At 35.1% G+C, this 23,736-nt stretch overlaps 1 protein-coding gene across 2 annotated transcripts in view; it reads right to left on the bottom strand.

Moving 5' to 3' along the window:
* The window catches only part of CNBD1 (cyclic nucleotide binding domain containing 1), a 433,287-nt gene that overhangs the window by 391,237 nt on the left and 18,314 nt on the right, over positions 1-23,736 (bottom strand). Inside the window, exons 3-4 of one of the 2 annotated variants that reach the window (XM_088023124.1) lie at positions 19,938-19,940; positions 2,267-2,377 (exon numbers count right to left, since the gene is read on the bottom strand). In XM_088023124.1, the coding sequence (XP_087879250.1) occupies positions 2,267-2,377; positions 19,938-19,940 (114 nt within the window). The remainder of the gene's footprint in view (positions 1-2,266; positions 2,378-19,937; positions 19,941-23,736) is intronic. The other variant, XM_028111485.2, reaches the window with a different exon arrangement.

Consider the following 23,736-nt stretch of genomic DNA (forward strand, 5'->3'; position numbering starts at 1 on the left):
CGCCTGGGTGGCTCAGCCATTACGCATATGCCTTCAGCTCAGGTCATGATCCCAGGGTCCTGGGATCGAGCCCCTCATCGAGCCCCACATCGGGCTCCCTGATCAACGGAAGCCTGCTTCTCTCTCTCCCACTCCCCCTGCCTGTGTTCCCTCTCTCGCTGTCTCTCTGTCAAATAAATAACATCTTTAAAAAAAAAATTTAAGTCTGTCTTTTTTTGTTTAAAAAAGGGTGAATATTAAACTTGTTGAAGTGAAGAATGCAGTGATTTGTTACTGTTAGTATTATATGTATTAAATTGTTGTTGCTGTTGTTGATTAACTCATTTGAAAAGAGGCAGAATTTTTTGACAGTTGGTATAAATCTATATAAAACATCACTGCCTATATATATAGTCCATGATAATAATAAGAGTTAGTTAAAAAGTTTTTCCAGGCATAACTCTGAAGTAGGATATTAATATCTCCTTTTCCTGAGTAAAAACAGAGAAGTTGATATTCAGAGACTATTCCAAAGTCATGCTGCCACAATTGGGCAAAACAGAAACTCAAATCCAAGTCATCTGGGTGAAAATTGAATGCTTTTTTAAAAGAAATGTTGTCTGTTTGATAGCCTACATCTGTGAATCTACCAAGAATTTACCTTCTCTCTAGCAAATTCATAAATAAAATAAATTTTAGACAATCATCTGAGCAGTCCTCGATCTCATTTTTGCTCTGTATTCACATTTTTTTGCTCTGAAAGAACTGTTTCCCTATATCTCAGCCAGGTCTTCCATTTATTTTCATTAATGTGGCATTGCTCCAAATGGATTTAATGGTTGTATGAAGCATTTTCTTCTACCCTCCTGCACTTCGATATTTAGCAAATACCCTGTCATCAGGCATTCTCACCATATGTTCACAACCAGGCACATGCCATACTTCAAAGTCTTGCTATTATATCTGTCACATGACATTTATGTTAAATGAATTATAGAGTGTTGAATATGGCAATGATAATAGGTAAAGACTATTGATGAATAATTTTAATAGTGTAGGTATTTAGTATCTGCCAAGATTCATGTTTCATCAATTATATTCTGCCAAAAACTTCTCTGAATTACCATCCAGGCATATATGGGTTCATCACATTACATGAAGGACCAGTGTAGCTAAGCGTAGAGATTTTTAATTTCTTAATATATTTTATAAAATTTTATTTTAATTCAGTTTAAGGTATTTTTATTGCTACTTAAAGTAGTCTATTTCCGGCTGAAAATATAAATGTTTTGTGCTATTTAATGGCCACCTACTGCACACATTACACGTAAAAGCATGATTTTATTTTACTATGAGACATAGATACTGAATTACATCAAATACGTTTTCAGCATTGATAGATCATATAGTTTCTCATTGAGCTAATAATATTATAAAATTATAATAGCTTTTCTAATGATGAACCTTCTTCATGCTCATGAGATGAAGCCAAGTTAACCATGATGTATAAATCTATTACACTATTATATTATTTCATTTGTTGAAATTTTATTGTGTATGTTTGCCTATATAATCATAATTAAAATTGGTATTTCTTGTTTATTATTGTAACCACTCTAGTTAAGTTTTGATATCAGAGTTACATGTACATGGCAAATTCACAAACTATTTTTTATTTTTAACACTCTGGGAAAATTAAATTGCACAGAAATTACCTTTTCTTGGACATCTGAAAAGAAATTCTAGTGATATCACTTGGGCTATGGGTTTTTAATTTTTGTTTTTACTTTTTTCATTCAAAAAATACTTTCGAAGAGTACTTTTCACAATTTCTCTTTATACTATAATAATTTTTTAATTTTTCTCATCTTGAATAAATTCAGTAGCATATTTTTTTAGAAAATTAACCAATAAGATCTAGATTATCAAATTAGCCTCAAGTTATATAAGGTATTCTATCATAATTTACAATTTTTTTAGTTTTTTTGTATCATTTATTGTATTATCTTTCACATTCCTAATAGTATTTTCTTTTATGTTTATTATATAAGACTAGTTGCTTATTCATTTTAATGATAAAACTAAAGGAGCAACATACATTTATTAGTCCTAATTATCATACCATATAAATTAAAATTCCTCCAAAACGATTGTGTGAATTTACTTCCTTATCAAACTCCCTAGCATGGAGTGCTGGAAACAAATCAAATATTTTCATTATTTGAGTTCCATTTGTTCTTTAATGCACACACACATCAACTTTGCTTCCAAAAGAAGACATCATTACCTTTTTCCCTCCTGTTTGAAAATTTTAGGCAGTCTGTGTTTTTTCTGCAGGAATATTTTAGGATATTGCTTTATAAACATAGTATGAGCTGACAGCACACTGCAAGAACTCCTGTTTTAAAAATAAAAAGAGAAAAATTAAAATTTAAGTATCATCAGATAATAGTTTCCAAGGGAAAGATGTTTAACTCAAGACATACAACTATTTAGCCTAAAAAGCAAATGACAAAAATATGAAACCTAAACATTCTGTGCTTTAAAAATATCCACTATAGGGGCACCTGGGTGGCTCAGCTGTTAAGCGTCTGCCTTCAGCTCAGGTCATGATCCCAAGATGCTGGGATTGAGCTCCCTGCTCAGCGGGGAGCCTGCTTCTCCTTCTCCAGCTCCCCCTGCTTGTGTTCTCTCTCTCACCATCTCTCTCTGCCAAATAAATAAATAAAATCTTCAAAAAATAAATAAATAAAAATATCCACTATAAAAATTGTCCATAGTGTGCCTCAGTGAGAAATATTTTATGAACAATGGATTCATGGGAGTGTCAATGTCAAAAATTTAATTTTTAAGTTGAGCCTTCTTAAAACTTTTATTTCTGTAATTGATGAAAGCCCTTACATAAAATACACCCACATAATTAAATTCCTCCAAAATGATTCAAATAGAGTTCACATATACATTACCAAAAAGTATATTTATCTGATTCTTTGCAAAGATTTATGAAAATCTCATGCACTGTATTTCTGGGACTAGAATAAAGATGTGTTAGAGCAAAAATCAGCATTTCCCAATCCAGAAGATCACTGGAATCATTAGGATGCTTTTATAAGTACAGATTCCTGATCCTTTTCCTGAGGAAACAAGACCTCCAAGGGTGGAAGTCTGTGTGGGTTTCTCTATTTTAAATATCCTTCTCCAGGGCGCCTGGGTGGCTCAGTTGGTTAAGCGACTTCCTTCGGCTCAGGTCATGATCCCAGAGTCCTAGGATCGAGTCCCGCATCGGGCTCCCTACTTAGCGGGAAGCCTGCTTCTCCCTCTGACCCTCTCCCTTCTTATGCTGTTTTTCTCTCTCTCTCTAATAAATAAATAAATAAGATCTTTAAAAATAAATAAATAAATAAATAAATAAATAAATAAATATCCTTCTCCAGAGGGCATCTGAGTGGCTCAGTCAGTTAAGCATCTGCCTTCAGCTCAGGTCAAGATCCCAAAATCCTAGGATCAAGCCCTGAATCTGGCTCCCTGCTGGGCGGGAAGCCTGCTTCTCCCTCTCCCTCTGCCAGCTGCTCCCCCTGCTTATGCTCTCTCTCTCACTCTCTCTCTCTGTCAAATACACACATACATACATAAATAAATAAATACCCTTCTCCAGGTGATTCCTATTTGGAGCCAGCCTTCAATCCATGGCAAATACTAAAAATGCCAATAGCAAGAGCCACTAGATATAGTAAATTAGAATTCAGTGTCAGGTAATGACATGTTTCTGGAAAATCTGCTTCATTCCATTTTTAATTGACAACCACCATAAAAAGTTGGTCAATTTTTTAAAATGCTAAGCATTCATCTTGACAGCTTATTTCAATAATTATCAAAAATGATCATACTTAAAAATGAACACTGACAAACCTCTTAGTCAATATTTGCCACATGGCAATGAATATAAAAATCCCCAAGAAGGCTTTTCTTGTTTCACTGTCAATGTAAATATTAACAACACATTATAAAATATTTATAACAGCTTTTTTTCTCCTGGCCAAAGTTTCCTAAAAGACCATATTAATTCTTTACACAAAACAAATACTACATACTTTAAGAATGCTATGTAAGTTAACTTAATTGATTCACATAATGCGATGTGAATTTGATTAATATGACATTAGGCATTATCATGCCTAATCTCACACTATAGAGATACACAGAGCAAGAATCCACTCTTGTTTGTTTTTTTTTTAAGATCTTATCTAGTTATTTAAGAGAGAGAGAGAGAGCAGAAGCAGGGAGGAGGGAGAAGCAGTCTCCCATTGAGCAGGGAGCCCGATGCGGGGCTTGATCCCAGGGCCCTGGGATCATGACCGGGGCCAAAGGCAGATGCTTAACCAACTGAGCCACCCAGGTACCCCAAGAATCCACTCTTTTTTAAATCTAGTCACTGATATCATTATAAGCTTTTCCAAGATCTCCCCCCCTCATTTGGAACTAGCATTCCACAATCATCTATTTTACACATCTACTTGTAACATATCAAGTACTTGTTATATGCCAAACACTAGACTAAGATCTTTACACTATTTCTGTTTCATTATATATTTATATAACCTGACAAGGTAGCTATTCTTTATTGCCCAATCTACACAAAGAAACTGCAAACTTGATTCCTATAACTAGGAAGTGGAGGACGCATGATACAAAGGAAAACTAAATTGTCTTGAAAATCCATTGTCAGGGTGCCTGGGTGGCTCGGGTAAGCAGTGGACTCTTGATTTTGGCTCAAGTCATGATCTCAGGCTCCTGTGATGGAGCCCCAGGTCAGACTCCATGCTCAGCAGGGAGTCTGCTTGAGGATTCTCTCTCTCCCTCTTCCTTTGCCCCTCTCCTCACCTGCCCTCTCTCACATTCTCTTTCTAAAATAAATAAATAGGTAGGTAGGTAGGTAAGTAGACAAATAAATCTTTAAAAAAATAAAACATTGTCTTAACCTTTTGGATATACTGCCCCCCTAAATAATAAAACGTGTTAGTTCTTACTAAGTGCCAGCCATTATTCTAGGCAGTTTACACGCTTCAGATAATTTATCCTTATACAACTATATTAGCTGAAATTCCTATCATCCCCATTTTGTAGATAAAGAAATTGAGACCCAAGAAGTACTAAAGTGTGACCTCTTTCTTTTGTATTCATGGAGCCTATGTTATAAGACTTGGAAACTTACCCCAATCTGTGATCTAGATAGATCATCTTTGGAGTAGCTAAGACATTTACACCAAAATGCTAAGACCTTCACTCTTGTCATTTTCTATATGTATGACTGAGTTGCCTACCTCATCTAATCCTTGAGAATTTTCAAGATATGGTGACTGGTGTAAATGGACCAGTGTTTATGATCTATCTCCAAAGTAATATCTTCGAGAAGTAAAAGATGTGGAAGGTTAAAATGGAAGAGTCAAATGTTAGAACTATGAATGATATAATTTTCAGAATGAGGCCCTAAGTGCCCTATGATGCTATGATGTATGTTCTACATCACAAAATGTAATTTGACAATATATTCCTATTTCTGAGTCTCTCTTGAAATAAAAACCTACAGTTCTCTGTGTTCAGTAGGTATGCATTATTGTTTAAAACTATGTGAAGTCTGCAAATAACTGCTTCTAAATATGGATAAGAGAAGTAGATTAAAAGAAATGATATAATTACAAAGTCAGGGACACAGGAAGATTAAGAATTACGGCAAGGTCAGAGAATAGACCATGGATCCAAATAACTATTTGACATTTGAATACTGTCCCCAAGATAACTTTCATAATTTCCTAGGCTATAAGTAAACACTGTCTATGGACAAAATTCACTATTTTATTGATGCTCACCTGCAAGGCAACTCTCCTACAAAGAAAGAACTTCAATTTCCTCAAGCAGATGAAGGGGAGATACATCCAAAACCTATAGATTTACACACAAGAGCTCTAGAACACTTTCAGGATGCTCTATATCCAAGGATCACAAAATTAAATGCTTACAAATAGCCAAGCAGGTATTAAAAGGGGACTGTGCTGAACTGGAAAGTATGCCCATAAAGCCACAAACCCCCTCTCTCTCTGTTGTCGATGTTTTCTTGTTTTTGCCATGTAGGAGTCCCAGCTAATGGCTTTGGCAGTGTTCCTTAACTGCATGACATGTAGTTACTTTTTGCATCCTCTACTAGATTGTGCCTATGATAAGAAATAAAAGAACCCTAGTCTTGGGGTCAAAATGACCTGGATTTACATATTAATTTTTCTACTTTATATAAACGTAAGCAGGTCATTTAAACTTCATATGCCTCAGTTCTTTATATACCAAATGATAGATATATGTCTAAATAATAACAACAATTCAGATTTTAATATACAATGATTTTATATCTATCTCAAGAACTTCTCTATGCTACAACAAACCATGTCTTTTTCTTCCTGGGCACAGAGCTAAAAACTACATTTCCCAACCTCTCTTGCACTTAGATGTAATTTCATGGCTGAGTTCTAGCCAATGGAACACAGAAGAAAGGGTGGGAGTAAAGTGCACCATTACAGACCAGGCCCATCAAAATCTGACCCCAACCTCACCAAAAAACCCTCTTACAAAAGATTCTCCATGTCTTTTTCCTTTCCACCTTGAAGCAAATAGGCAGGGTAGACTTGAAAACCACACACAAAGATGGGAGAACAAAAGTTTGAAAGAGGCCTGAGTTCCTAAATCAGAATAGCCTACCAATCAAAAATAACCCTATAAGCTCGATCTGAGAAACAAAGAAATTTCTATTATGTTAACCACTGAGATTTAGGGTTTGTCTATAACAGCTGGAATACCCTAACAACTTATATCTTCTGCATCTTATTCAGTTCTGCTTACAAGTCTGGGAACATAATACACTGTTAATAAAATACTTACTGATTAATTATATTTATGTGACTTCCCTAAGGCAATTTACATTTTTCATTTTAAATTAATTAAAACAAGTCATAAATGTTGAATCTATTCAACCTCTTATAGATTTTTTCCTCCTGAATTTGTCTATTAAATATTGTAGCATCTACACATTTATTTGATGAAAATTGAAAAAAAAATAAATGTTATTCTTGCACATTAGAAGAAGGTGCAGGTATTATTTTGATACAAATTAAGTTCACTTTATATATATATAGAGAGAGAGAGAGAAAGAAATAATATGTTATTATACATTATATAAAATGGATTTACATTTTATTTTATTTATTATACATTACATTGTATATAATGGATTTTATTATTTTATTACAATATTAAGTTGAAGAAAAAATGCTCTGTAATAAGGCCAATGTATTTAACATACCCTAGCTACTAAATGAAAAGATCAAACAATCAATCAGCAATCTTCAGATAAGGCCACTATAAAGTGTCACTCTATTCAGTTTCCTCTATACTTATTTTTTAAATTTTTGGAAATGTTAGTCTCTAGTTATGAATTCATTTAATCATCTTCCTTATCTATGGATACAGCTCATTACCAGTGACTTCATGGCTTCAAAATTATTTGATTATTTTTTCAAAGGCGTTCCACTTCTATGCCACTATAATTGATTATTAGATATATTAATCATAAAGATTAATCCCTAAATTTTTATTTTCATAAAGTTCCTGGAAAAAAATTAAAAGATCTGTTTTGACAAAGCCAACTGCAAAGATAGGACTTGAAGACCGAATCTAAACCTTTTACAGGGATATTGATCTGTCATAAAATTTTACTTCCCCTATTTTCAGAACAAATACCTGATCAGCATATAACTGAAGTTGTGCTTTATATTTTATAAACTATTTCAACTTTTCCTTTATTTATCTCTAGAAAAAGGACTACCTACTTTTAAGATTGTTGTAGTAGTTAGAAGTAAAAAATGCAAAGCTCTGACCCATCATTTATAATATACTAGGCATGTAAAAATATAACTATTCCTATAATCCAGGTACAGAATATAAAGCATATAGTAAATTTTTCATTTTATTAAAAATGTAGAAATATAGGGACACCTCAGTGGCTCAGTCAGTTAAGCATCTGACTCTTGGTTACAGCCAAGGTTGTGATCTCAGGGTCCCGAGATCGAACCCCATGTTGGGCTCCATGCTCAGCATAGAGACTGCTTGACATTCTCTCTCCCTCTCCCTTTGCCCCTCCTGCTTGTGCTCTCTCTCTCTCTCTCTAAAATAAATAAATATATTTTTAAATGTAGAGATATAAACTCTATATTCAATGAAAAAAGGACAAGAATTCGAGTCAACATTAAATCCTTCTTTAACAATACATATGGAGTCCTCATGTTAAACATTAAGACTAGAATAGTCTAGCCATGAGAGAGACTTCTTTATCAAAAGACGTAGACAGTGAGTCTACGGGAAACTTTTCATTGTTGTAACAGAACTATTAAAAAGAAAATATCTGGCACTCTTTGTCCTGTAGTGTAGAACATCACACCTTAGAAAGAAAGATCTTGGGACACCTGGGTGACTCAGTCGGCTAAGCGTCTGCCTTCAGCTCAGGTCATGATCCTGGAGTCCTGGGATCTAGTCCTGCATGGGGCTCCTTGCTCAATGGAAACCCTGCTTCTCCCTCTGCCTGCCTCTCTTTCTCTCTCTCTCTCAGACAAATAAATAAATAAAATCTTAAAAAAAAAAAAGAAAGAAAGATCTTCACAGTTTCTATATCATGGCAGTCTTGATTCTCTGAAGAACTCTGTTGTTGCACATCTCATGCATAAGAACTCTCTGTTGCATTGTTGATCTCACAAGTAGTAAGTAATTGAGGTCTCCAAGGACCACCACATTGCAAAAAAAAGGAAATGAAAGTGAGTGGGTACCTGAGATGTGAGCAAGATGTAAACAAGAGGGGTAGGGTTTTGAGAAGGGCACTGATAAAAACATTGCTAGGAAGAAAATGCAACTTGACCCAGGTAAAAAAGGGGGAGCCCAGTCTGAGGACCTTGCTTTGGAGAAAGATTCTTGAAGGAGAATGAAGTAGCATCAGCTTCTTGATATACCTGGGTTCTAGGAAGAGACAGTTATAAATTCTCCCTGGGGGAAATTATCCACAATTTAGGTCACATGTTATTACAGGTTAAGAATAAGCAAATCTTTCACAGAAAGATTACCTGCAAAGACAAGATACCATGAGCAGAACATTAGATTTACACTCCTAAAGACCATAAATCCTGGCATGTTAGATATAGAATATAGAATGGTATAAAATATTTGTAGAAATAAAAAATAGAATAACAGTGATGATCAATAACAAAAGACTATCAGGAATGACCAGACAAATTTGAAAAAAGAACTTGGTGGAACTTTTCAAAATGAAAATTATAATTTTTAAAATTAAAAACATAATGAAAAGGTTAGGATCAAATTAGAGAGAGTTGAATAAGAAATTAAATTTGAAGATATATCTACATAAATTCCCAAATGCTTCAGAGAAATAATATTGGCAAAAAGAGGAGACAAAAAGGTCAAAGAAACAGAACAGCTAGCTCAGAAATAGACCCACATGTATACAATCAAATGATCAAATCAAAGCAGCAAAGGCAGTTCAATACAGAAAGGATAATTTTTTCCAAAAATGGTATTATAACAACTGGACATCTGGGAAAAAAATGCATGGGGCACAGACTTTACACCCTTCACAAAATTATCTCAAAAAGGATCACAGACCTAAATGTAAAATGCATAAGTATAAAACTTGCAGAAAAAATATGGGAAAATAATCTAGGTGACCTTGGTGTGGCAATGACTTCTTAGATTAAACACCAAAAACATCATTCATGAAAGGAAAAATTAATAAGTTAAACTTTCTTAGCATTTAAAACTCTGCTTGCAAGACACTATTGTGAGAATGAAAAAACAATACACATACTGGGAGAAAATATTTGCAAAACATCTATTTGATAAAGGACTGGTATCCAAAATATAAAAATAACTTTTAAAACTCAACAATAGGAAAACAAACAACCCAATTAAAAATTCGGTAAAAAATATAAACAGACACCTCACAAAGAAGAAATACAGATGGAAAATTAGCATATAAAAAGATGCTCCACATCACATGTCATCAGGGACATGCAAATTAAAACAAGATATCAGGGACATGTAGGTGACCCGGTTAAGTGTTCGACTCTTGATTTCAGTTTGGGTCAAGATCTCAGGGTCCTGAGATCAAGCCTCACATAGAGCTCTGTGTTGAGCAGAGAGCCTATTTAAGATTCTTTCTCTCTGTCTTCATCTGTGCCTCCCCCCACTTGTGTGTGTCTCCCTCTCTAAAAAACAAAATAAAGCAAAACAAAACAAACAAACAAAAACAAGATATCACTACACACCTACTAGAATGGCTAAAATTCAGAACACTGACAACACAAATTGCTGTCAAGGATTGGAGCAATAGAAACTCTCATTCATTGCTAGTGGAAATGCAGTGGTATAGACATTTTGGAGGACAGTTTGGTGGTTTCTTACAAAACTAAACATACTTTTACCACACAATACAACAATTGCACTCTTTGGTATTTACCCAAGCAAGTTGAAAACTTAACATTCACACAAAAACCTGCACATGAATATTTATAGCAGCTTTATTCATAATTGCTAAAACTTGGAAGCAACGAAAATATTCTTCAATTGAACAGATAAACAGTAGTACATCCATACAATGAATATTATTCAGTGACAAAAGGAAATGAGCTATTATGTCATGAAAAAACATGAAGGAACCTTAAACGCATCATTGCTAAGAGAAAGAAATCAATTTGAAAAGGCTATAAACTGTATTTTTCCAAGTATATAACATTCTGGAAAGGGTAAAACTATAGAAATAGTAAAAAGATCGGTGGTTACCAGGGATTAGGGAAGGAGGGAAGAATAGGTGAAATACAAGGAAAGTTTAGAGCTGTAAATATTCTATATGATACTATAATGGAGAATATATGTCCTTATACATTTGTCAAAAACCCTAGCATGTACAACACAGTGAACCCTATTATAAACATGGAATTTAGTCAATAGTAATGTACCAATATTGACTAATTGTAAAAATATACCACACTTACGCAAGATGTTAATAATATGGGAAACTAGGAGAGAGGTAAAGGGTATTTGGAAACTCTACTTTCTGCTCATATTTTCTGTAAACTTAAAACTGCTCAAAAAATAAAGTCTATTAAAAATATATGAATGAATTAAAAAGACTTACTTTGTTGTAGTACACATTGAGGAATTAAGATAAGAAGAGACTTGAGAATGGAACTTTAATTGTAAATGTGGTAGTCCTGGAGATAGGTAATAAGAGCTAGAGTTGAATACTGGATAAAAGATAAGTAGCAAGTATTAGAAATACAAAGGAATGGTAGAATCTAAGTATAACATATGGAAAAATAAAGAAAGAAGTGAATAAAACATGCCTGCAAGATTTTCATGCTTCAATTACTAAGTAAATGGCAGGCATTCAGCAAATATGTTTTGAATGCCAACTATGTTCCTTAAACTGAAATAGGCAATGAAAATGCAGTGGTGAACCAAACTCACATGATTGTTTCCCTCTGGGAATTTAGAGTCTAATTGTGATAATATTGATAAGGAATGGAGATGAGAAGCAAGTTTTCATAACCTCTGAAACAAATAATACATTATATGTTAAAAAAAAAAAAAGAAGATAGTAGGAAGGGAAAAATGAAGGGGGTGGGAATCGGATGTTTCCCTCTGGGAATTTAGAGTCTAATTGTGATAATATTGATAAGGAATGGAGATGAGAAGCAAGTTTTCATAACCTCTGAAACAAATAATACATTATATGTTAAAAAAAAAAAGAAGATAGTAGGAAGGGAAAAATGAAGGGGGTGGGAATCGGAGGGAGAGATGAACCATGGGAGACTATGGACTCTGAGAAACAAACTGAGGGTTCTAGAGGGGAGGGGGTGGGGGGATGTGTTAGCCTGCTGATGGGTATTAAAGAGGGCACATATTGAATGGAGCACTGGGTGTTATACGCAAACAATGAATCATAGAACACTACATGAAAAACTAATGATGTAATGTATGGTGATTAACATAACATAATAATAATAAAAAAATGCATGTGCAGTTGATTCTCATTATTCATAGTATTTATATGCTATGAAGTCAGCACAAACACCGAATTAGCAAATACTGAACCCTGGCTCCTAGGGGAAATGCAGGGTTAGGTTCCTGCAATCCTCTGGTCACAAACAGAGTATCGCAGGCAGTTGGTTTCAAGGTACAAGACGGGGAGCCCTGATTCTGTGGGCAGATGTCAGAGGATAAACAGCAGCAGGAGGGAGCCTGGCCCGAATTCACTAACTAACTCTACACCTTAAAGAACTAGAGAAAAAGCAACAAATGATGTTAAGAGAAAGGACTCAAATTAATAAAATTATGAATGAAAGGGGAGAGATCACGACTAACACCAAGGAAATAGAAACAATTACTAGAAATTATTATCAACAACTATATGCCAATAAACTGAGCAAACTGGATGAAATGGATGCTTTCCTGGAAACCTATAAGCTGCCAAGACTGAAACAGGAAAAAATTGACAACCTGAATAGGCCAAGAACCAGTAACGAGATTAAAGCAATGACCAAAAACCTCCCAAAAAACAAGAGTCCAGGTGGATTCCCTGGGGAATTCTACCAAACATTCAAAGAAGAAATAATACCTATTCTACTGAAGCTGTTTCAAAAAATAGGAACAGAAGGAAAACTTCCAAACTCATTCTATGAGGCATTACTAAGCATTACCTTAATCCCCAAACCAGGCAAAGACCCCATCAAAAAGAATTTCAGACAGATATCCCTGATGAATATGGATTCCAAAATCCTCAACAAAATCCTAGCTAATAGGGTCCAACAATACATTAAAAGGATCATCCACCACGACCAAGTGGGATATATCCCCAGGATGCAAGGGTGGTTCAACATTCGCAAATCAATCAATGTGATAGAATTAATAAGAGGATGCAGAAGAACCATATGGTCCTCTCAATTGATGCAGAAAAAGCATTTGACAAAATACAACATCATTTCCTGATTAAAACTCTTCAGAGTATAGGGATAGAAGGAACATTCCTCAAGTTCATAAAATCCATCTATGAAAAACCCACAGCGAATATCCTCCTCAATGGGGAAAAGCTGAGAGCCTTTCCCTTAAGATCAGGAACACGTCAAGAATGCCCACTCTCACCACGATTGTTCAACATAGTACTAGAAGTCCTAGCAACAGTAATCAGACAACAAAAAGAAATAAATGTATTCAAATTGGCAAAGAAGTCAAACTCTCTCTTTTTGCAGATGACATGATACTTTATGTGGAAAACCCAAAAGACTCCACACCCAAATTACTAGAACTCATACAGCAATTCAGTAATGTGGCAGGATACTAAATCAATGCACAGAAATCAGTTGCTTTCTTATACACTAACAACGCAACTGTAGAAAGAGAAATTAGAGAAATGATTCCATTTACAATAGCACCAAAAACCATAAGATACCTCAGAATAAACCTAACCAAAGGGGTAAAGGATCTATACTCTAGGAACTACAGAATACTCATGAAAGAAATCGAAGAAGACACAAAAGGATGGAAAAACATTCCATGCTCATGGATCAGAAGAATAAACATTGTTAAAATGTCTATGCTACCCAGAGCAATCTATACCTTCAATGCCATCCCGATCAAAATTCCAATGACATTTTTCAAAGTGCTGGAACAAACAATCCTAAAATCTGTATGGAATCAGAAAAGACCCCGAATCGCCAAGGAAATATTGAAAAAGAAAAACAAAGCTGGGGCATCACGTTGCCTGATTTCAAACTATATTACAAAGCCGTGATCACCAAGACGGCATGGTACTCACACAAAAACAGACATATAGACCAATGGAACAGAATAGAGAACCCAGATATGGACCCTTAACTCTATGGTCAAATAATCTTTGACAAAGCAGGAAAAAACATGCAATGGAAAAAAGACAGTCTCTTCAATAAATGGTGCTGGGAAAATCGGACAGCCACATGCAGAAGAATGAAACTCAACCATTCTCTAACACCGTACAAAAAGATAAACTCAAAATGGATGAAAGACCTCAATGTGAGACAGGAATCCATCAAAATCCTAGAGGAGAACATAGGCAGTAACCTCTTTCACATCGACCACAGCAACTTCTTTCAAGATACATCTGCAAAGACTAGTGAAACAAAAGCAAAAATGAACTTTTGGGACTTCATCAAGATAAAAAGCTTCTGCACAACAGCAAAGGAAACAGTCAACAAAACAAAGAGGCAACCCATAGAATGGGAGAAGATATTTGCAAATGACACTGGTATCCAAGATCTATAAAGAACTTCTCAAGCTCAACACCCAAAAAACAAATAATCAAGTCAAAAAGTGGGCAGAAGATATGAAAAGACACTTCTCTGAAGAAGACATACAAATGGCTAACAGACACATGAAAAAATGTACACCATCATTAGCCATCAGGGAAATTCAAATCAAAACCACATTGACATACTACCTTATACTAGTTAGAATGGCAAAAATGGACAGAGAAAGAAACAATAAATGTTGGAGAGGTTATGGAGAAAGGGGAACCCTCTTACACTGTTGGTGGGAATGCAAGTTGGTACAGCCATTTTGGAAAACAGTGTAGATAGAGGTGCCTCAAAAATTTAAAAATAGAGCTACCCTATGACCCAGAAATTGCACTCCTGGGTATTTACCCCAAAGACACAGATGTAGTGAAAAGAAGGGCCATATGCACCCCAACGTTCATAGCAGCAATGTCTGCAATAGCCAAACTATGGAAAAAGCCGAGATGGCCTTCAACAGATGAATGGATAAAGATGTGGTCCATGTATACAATGGAATATTACTCAGCCATCAGAAAGGATGAATATCCAACTTTTACATCAACATGGATTGGACTGGAGGAGATGATGTTAAGTGAAATAAGTCAAGCAGAGAAAGTCAATTATCATATGGTTTCACTTATTTGTGGAACCTAAGGAATAGCATGGAGGACATTGGGAGAAGGAAGGGAAAAAGAAGGGGGTGGAAATCAGAGGGAGAGATGAACCATGAGAGACTATGGACTCTGAGATACAAGCAGGGTTTTAGAGGGGAGGGAGGAGGGGGGAATTGGTTAACCCAGTGATGGGTATTAAGGAGGGCATGTACTGCATGGAGCACTGGGTGTTGTACGAAAACAATGGATCGTGGATCCCCACATCAAAAACTAATGATGTATTGTATGGTGACTAACATAACATAATAAAATTTTAAAAAAAAGAAGAAAAAGAAATGAGGAAACCAATAAATAAATAACCTATGACATATTAAAAAAAAGGTTCATATCAAAGGAGTCTCAGAGAAAGAGAGAGAGAAAGGGAAGTAAAAGGTTTATTTGAGGAAATAGTAGCTGAAAACTTCCCTCATCTGGGGAAGGAAACAGACATTCAAATATAGGAGGCAGAGAATGCCCACTAAAGTCAACAAAGCAGGCCAACACCAAGACATATTGTAGTTAAATTTGCAAAATATAGTGGTAAAGAAAAAATCCAAAAAGCAAAACAACAAAAGAAGTCCCTAACTTACAAGTGAAGACCCATAAGGCTAGCTGCAGATCTCGCCACAGAAATTTAGCAACCCAGAAGAGAATGGCATAATATATTCAACATGCTGAAGGGAAAAATCTGCAGCCAAGAATACTCTACCCAGCAAGTCTAGCATTCACAATAGGAGAGAAAAAGAGTTTCCCAGACAGGAAAAAAACTAAAGGAGTTCATGACCACTAAACCAGCCATGCCAGAAATGTTAAAGGAGATTCTTTGAGTGGGAAGCAAAGACCAAAAGTGACAAAGACTAGAAAGGACCAGAGAACATCACCACAAACAGCAACTCTCTACAGGTAACACAATGACATTAAATTCATATCTTTCAGTATTCACTTTGAATGTAAATGGACTAAATGCTCCAATCATAAGACATAGGGTATCAGAATAGATTAAAAAAACAAGATCCATCTATATGCTGCCTACAAAATATTCCTTTTTAGACCTAAAGACACCTGCAGATTGGAAATGAGGGGATGGAGAACTATCTACCCTATTAATGGATGTCAAAAGAAAGCCAGAGTAGCCATATTTATATCAATCAAACTAGATTTTAAAATAAAGACTATAACATGAAATGAATAAGGGCATTTTATCATAATAAAAGGATCTACTCATTAAGAAGATTTAAAAAATTATAAATATTTATGCCCCTAACTTGGGAGCACCCAAAAATATAAATCAATTAACAATAAACATAAAGAAATTCATGGAGAATAATACAATAATAGCAGGGGACATTAACACCCCACTCACAGCAATGGACCGATTATCTAAGCAGAAAATCAACAAGGAAACAGTGGCTTTGAATGACACACTGAACCAGATGGACTTAGCAGATATATTCAGAAATTTCATCCTAAAGCTGCAAAATATACATTCTTTTCAAGTGAGTGCACACAGGACATTCTCCAGAATACATCACATTTTAGATCAAAAATCAGGCCACAACAAGTACAAAAAGAATAAGATCATACAATGCAACTTTTCTGACCTCAATGCTATGAAATTTGAAGTCAATCGCAAGAAAAAATTTGGAAAGACCACATATACATGGAGGTTAAACCACAGGCTACTAAAATTAAATAGGTCAACCAGGAAATTAAAGAAGAAATGTAAAAATACATAGAAACGAAGATGAAAACATGAAGGTCCAAAACCTCTGGGATGCAGCAAAAGTACCCAAATAAATAAAATCACAAATGAGAGAGGAGAATTAACAACACCACAGATATACAAATAATTATAAAAGAATATTATGAAAATTATATGCCAACACATTGGGCAATCTGAAAGAAATAGATAAATTCCTAGAAACATATAAACTACCAAAACTGAAAGAGAAAGAAATAGAAAATGTGAACAGACCCATAACCAGCAAGGAAATTGAATCAATAATCAAAAATCTCCCAACAAACAAAAGTCCAGGGCCATATGACTTCTCAGGGGAATTCTACCAAACATTTAAAAAGAGTTAGTACCAATTCTTCTCAAACTGTTCCAAAAAGTAGTAATGGAAGGAAAACTTCCAAACTCATTCTACAAGGCCAACATTACCTCAAAACTGAAACCAGACAAAGACCCCAGAAAAAGGACCAATATCCCTGATGAACATGGATGCATAAATTCTCAGCAAGATACTAGCACATCAAATCCAACAGTGCATTAAAAGAATTCTTCACCATGATCAAGTGGGATTTATTCCTGAGCTGCAAGGGTGGTTCACTATTCCCAAATTAATCAACATGATACACCACATTAATAAAAGAAAGGATAGGAACCATACAATCTTCTCAATAGCTGCAGAGAAAGTATTTGACAAAATACAGCATTCATTCTTGATACAAAACCCTCAAGAAAGTAGGGATAGACGGAACATACCTCAACATCATAAAGGCCATATACAAAAGACCCACAGCTAATATCATCCTCAATGTGAAGAACAGAACTTTTCCTCTATGGTCAGGAACAAGACAAGGATCTTCACTCTCACCATTGTTATTTAACATAGTACTGGAAGTCCTAGCCTCAGCAATCCAACAACAAAAAGAAATAAAAGGTATCCAAATCAGCAAAGAAGAAGTCAAACTTTCACTCTTCCCCGACAACAAGATACTCCATTAAAAAGTCCAAAATATTCCACCAAAAAATTGCTAGAACTGATACACAAATTCAGCAAAGTCATAGGATACAAAATCAACCTACAGAAATCTGTCGCATTTCTGCACACCAATAATGGGGCAGCAGAAAGAGAAATCAAGAAATCAATCCCACTTTCCACTGCATCAAAAACCATAAGATACCTAAGAATAAACCTAACCAAAGAGGTAAAAAACCTGTACTCTGAAAATTACAGAATACTTGGAAAGAAATTGAAGATGACACAAAGAAGTGGAAATATATTCCATTCTCATGGACTGGAAGAAAAAATATTGTTATAATGTCTATACCACCTAAAGCAATCTACACACTTAATGCAATCCCTATCAAAATACCATCAGTATTTTTCACAGAGCTAGAACAAACAATTCTAAACTTTGTATGGAACCAGAAAAGACCCTGAATAGCCAAAACAATCTTGAAAAAGAAAAGCAAACTTGGAGGCATCACAGTTCAGGACTTCATGGTTATATTACAAAGTTGTAGTGATCAAGACAGTATGGTACTGGTACAAAAACAGATACAGATCAATGGCACATAAGAGAAAACCCAGAAATGGACCCACAACTCTAGAGTCAACTAATTTTCAAGGAAGCAGGAAAGAATATCTAATGGGAAAAAGACGGTCTCTTCAACAAATGGTGTTGGGAAAACTGGACAGCAACATGCAAAAGAATGAAACTGGACCACTTTCTTATGCCATACACAAAAATAAATTCAAAATGGATGAAAGACCTACACGTGAGACAGGAAACCATCAAAATCCTAGAGGAGAATACAGGTAGTAATCTCTTTGACATGGGCCTGAGCAACTTCTTACTAGGTATCTCCTGAGACAAGGAAAGCAAAAGCAAAAATAGACTACTGGGACTTCAGCAAAATAAAAAGCTTTTGCACAGTGAAGGAAACAATCACCAAAACTAAAAGGCAACCTTCAGAATAGGAGAAGATATCTTCAAATAACATATCTGATAAAGGGTTAGTATACACAGTCTATAAAGAACAGGGATGCCTGGGTCACTCAGTTGGTTAAGTGTCTGCCTTCAGCTCAGGTCATGATCCCAGGGTCCTGGGTTTGAGTCCCACATCAGGCTCCTTGCTCAGTGGGGAGCCTGCTTCTCCCTCTGCCTGCCACTCCCCCTGCTTGTGCACCTGCTCTCTCCCTCTCTCTCTGACAAATAAATAAATAAAATTTCTAAAAAAAAATCTATAAAGAACTTATCAAGTTCAACATCCAAGAAACAAATAATCCAGTTAAGAACTGGGAAGAAGACATGAACAGACATTTTTTCAAAGAAGACATCCAGATGACTAACACACACATGAAAAGATGTTCAACATTACTATCAGGGAAATGCAAATCAAAACTACAATGAGATATCAGCTTATACCTGTTAGAATGGCTAAAATGAACACATGAAACAACCGGTGTTGGCAAGGATATAGAGAAATTTGAACCTTCTTACACTGTTAGTAAGAATGCAGCCACTTTGGAAAACAGTATGGAGGTTCCTCAAAAAGCTAAAAATAGAACTACCCTATGATCCAGCAATTGCACTTCTAGGTATTTACCCAAAGATATAAAAATACTGATTCGAAGGGATACACCTGATGTTTATGGCAGCATTATCAACAATAGCCAAATTATGGAAAGAGCCCAAATGTCTATAGACTTAAGACTGGATAAAGAAGATACGGTATGTATGTATGTGTGTGTGTGTATATATATATATACACACACACACACATACACACACACACACATATATATGTAAAGAATGAGTGTGTATATATACACACACACACACACACACACACACAGAGAGAATGAAATCATCAAAAATAATGAAATCTTGCCATTTGCAACAACATTGATGAAGCTAGAGAATATTATGCTCAGTGAAATAAGTCAGAGAAAGACAAATACCAAATGATTTCACTCATATGTGGAATTTTTTTAAAAGATTTATTTATTTATTATTTTACAGATGGCGGGGAGAGGCAGAGGGAGAGGAAGAGAGAGAATCTCTAGCAGACTCTGCTGAGCACAGAGCCAGACACAGGGCTTGATCTCAAGACCCTGAGATCATGACCTGAGCTGAAATCAAGAGTCAGACACTTAACCGACTAAGCCACCCAGGTGCCCCCATATGTGGAATTTAAGAAATAAAACAGATAACATAGGGAGGAAAAAAAGAGAGAGGCAAACCAGGAAATGGACTCTTAACTACAGAAAACAAACTGATGGTTACTAGAAGGTAGGTGGCAGGGGGATGAGTTGAAAAGGTGATGGGTATTAAGGAGAGCATTTGTTATGATGAGCCCTTGGTGTTGTACGTAAGTGATATAAATTCTACACCTGAAACTAATATTACACTGGAATTTAAATAAAAACTGGAATTTAAATAAAAACTTGAAAACAAAACAAAACACACAAGTTGAACCATGCAGCTCAAACCCGTGTTGTTCAAGGGTCAACTGTATTCATCTTTACTAGTTTACTATAAAAGCATATGTGATAAAGGATACAGATGAGCATCCAGATGGAACAAATGCATTGGGCAAGGTATGCGGTAAGGGGTACAAGAGCTTCCATGCCCTCTCCAGGCTGACCACTCAATCAGCACCTCTGTGTGTTAAGCAACCCAGAAGGTCCCCAAACCCCATGCTTCTGGGTTTTTATAGAAGCTTCACTATATAGTCATGACTGATTTAATCATTGGCAATTAGCAATTGATTCAACCTCCAGCCTCTCGCAGGAGGTCAGGGGGTGGAACTGAAAGTTAGAACCCTGTAATACTTAGTTGGTTCTCCCTCCTAGGCAACCAACCCCTAGGTGGGGTCCAAATGTCACCTCATTAACATAACAACAGACACATTTATCACTCTATCGTTTAGGAAATTCCAACAGTTTTAGGAACTCCCTGCCAGAAAGGACAAAGACCAAATATATATTTCTTATAAAACACAGTATCACAGAGTGCTACTGGCATTTTGGATAGAACAATGTGCAGGATTTTACTACACACTGCACTGTTTACAATGCCTAGCCCCTACCCACTTATTATCAGTGTCATCTCCTAGTCATTGTGACACCTACAAATGTGTTCACATTTCCAAATGTCCCCTGGGAAAGGTGCTGCCTCAGGTAGAGAGTCTTTTTCTAGACAACTGGATATAAGTACATGCACATTACGTAAAATAACATTAATAAGCACACCCTGAATTACAAACCTCCAACTGTTCACAACCTATAAAGTAAATTCAAGATTCCATCTGTCTCTGCCCACCTTTTCTGCCACCACTGGATTGACAGTACCAATTGATGGTCTTCAGTAGAAACTGTTCAAAAAAAAAAATTGACTTCATTCCAGACAAATGTTTGTAGAATCACAGTTTGATTAATTTCTTTTATTTGTACATAAGCCATATTTTCAAAGTTCTTCTTGTCTCCTTTCTCTTCCATACTTCATTTCCTTAAAAATAAAAATCACCTATCTCTTCATGTCCCAATTTTTATGTCAAAAAATGTTTGTTTATGCCTGATGCCAATAGAATTAGCAAAACACTAAGAAAAAGAAAGATAATATATTTTGAAATAAAAATAATTATAATGAAGAACCAACCATTATCAATAGACTCTAAGAGCCTTAAACTTGTCGAGGAGCCTCCTTAAAATAATTTCTATTGTCTCTATCAACCTCTAATACTCTAGTAAATTAATGTACTTTACCCTAACCTGAAGCAATGAGAAAGAAACAATTACTGAATGTCATTTTTTATATTTTAATTAATTACTATATTTTAATGGTATCATTTCCATATTTTCTAATATAAAAGTATACAAATAAAAGGTACAGTTGGGGAAAATTAGGCAAAATTAATCATCTGTAAGTTGAGGAGTTTCCACTAGACGATTTCTTAGTTAACACTGTTCTACAATCCTCTGACTCTATAATATTGTGTGTATGGGGAAATGATGCTAGATAATCAACTTAAAAATGGACTTTGGACTAAAACCTATTTATGAGTTATAATCTCTGTAAGTACAAAAAATATATAGTCAGCATAACTACATCTGTATTTGAGGATAAGTGGCTATATGTTAGTAATATTAATCACGAATAAGTACTGAACTCTATAATCCCAGTCACAAAGCTAATTGTTTGACAAGCACCACTCATACAAATGCATAAATGCACATGCATTATCACTGTGTTTGTCTTTTATATTTCCAAATTCAGACATGTTTAAAGGCTTTTGCATGAAATTACAAGAATAATTGGCCACATAAGAAAATATATTTGCAAATACATAGCCTCAAGTTTGTTTATTTGAAACTTAGGAGAACATACATTTCCTTTCAAACCATATTACTCTGTTTATTACTAAGTAAACTGAACTTTAAACATAAGAGCTGACTGATGATAAAGTACTGTGACAAAAGGAAAAAAATCTCCAAAGCATGGAATGTCAAACAACAGAAGTTGCTTTAAAAAAAAAAAAAAAAAAGTTTAAAAATGATTAGCTCTCTAGACAATAGTACCAAAATAAATAAAGGGTGTCCAGTCAGTTAAGCATCTACCATCGGCTCAGATCATGATCCCAGGTCCTGGGATCCAGCTCCACATCTGACTCCCTGCTGAGCAGGGAGTCTGCTTCTCTCTCTCCCTCTCCACCGCCCCCCCACGCTCATTCTCTCTCTCAAATAAATAAATAAAAATCTTATAAATAAATAAATAAACATCACACTATAAATATGCAGCTATCCTCCTAATCAACAGGTAGAAAACCTATATATATTTTTAAAGCATCAAGAAGATATTTAGTTCTACTGAACATGAGAATGTAACTTAATTCAAAACATTGAACCCTATGCCAAATGTCAAGGGGTAGGAAGCAATAAGATAAACAAATCTTCTGCCCTCATGGAACATATAGTCTACTAGAGATGCAAAGTCCTACATCCGAGAATTTAGAAATCAAAACTGACATCATTCCTCTTTGTTACACAAATTTTTTTCTTTTACTTGTGATAAAAAATTCCAGAATAACATATTAATATACTGCCTTTATTCTCAGAGGAGAAGAAACATCAGACAGACAGCAAGTGACTGACTACATGCATTTGGGCAGCAGCCAGCACACAGTGGGGCTTGCTGTTTGTACAAAGTTTATATATATACAGACACACAGGCACAAGGGTATAAAATCTCTCATATGCCCAGGTAAGGGATAGGAGTAGTTTCAAAAGCTGGGATTGAGGACAGGGTAGAGGCACATAGGAAGTGGTGGAGAGTAGTAGCCTCCCCTCCATCCTCCCACACTGGACCAAAGGAAGGACAACTATAAGGAAGATTATATATTTAAAAAATATATATATAATATATAAATATTATATACTACACATATATAATATATACATATAAATATTATATATTATACACATATAATATATAATCTAGCCCTTGGTAGGGTTTATATACACATATATGTATAATATATAATCAAACCCTTGGTAGTTTTCATGTTCAAAAATTTCAATCCTTGAGTCATTTAATTCTGTCTTCCTTTTTTTTAATTATAGGAGAAAAATATTTCATTGGTCATTTTTAAAATATAATAGATAAAGAATAAATATGAAGGAATACATTTTCCTGAAATCTCTTCCCAATTTGTGGAAATCAATTGAAAGCTTTGTAATTCTGGAAGAATTCAATGTATATATTTCTGATAAACTGCATAAAGAAATCTTGGTAGGAAAAAGGACTGTATTGCCAAGCCATCATTAATTTGTTGTAATTTATTATCTTCTTCTAAAAAGATACTCATTTTCAAATCTGTTTTTATTTGTAATCTTATATTCTGTTTCTAAAACATAAGCCTAAAACCTAAACCTAAACCTAAACCCAATATATATATA

The sequence above is a fragment of the Eumetopias jubatus genome, unplaced genomic scaffold (genome assembly GCF_037043125.1).
Source record: "Eumetopias jubatus isolate StellerSeaLion01/CBP00866 unplaced genomic scaffold, mEumJub1_p1.0 scaffold_4, whole genome shotgun sequence".
Lineage (NCBI taxonomy): Eukaryota > Metazoa > Chordata > Mammalia > Carnivora > Otariidae > Eumetopias > Eumetopias jubatus.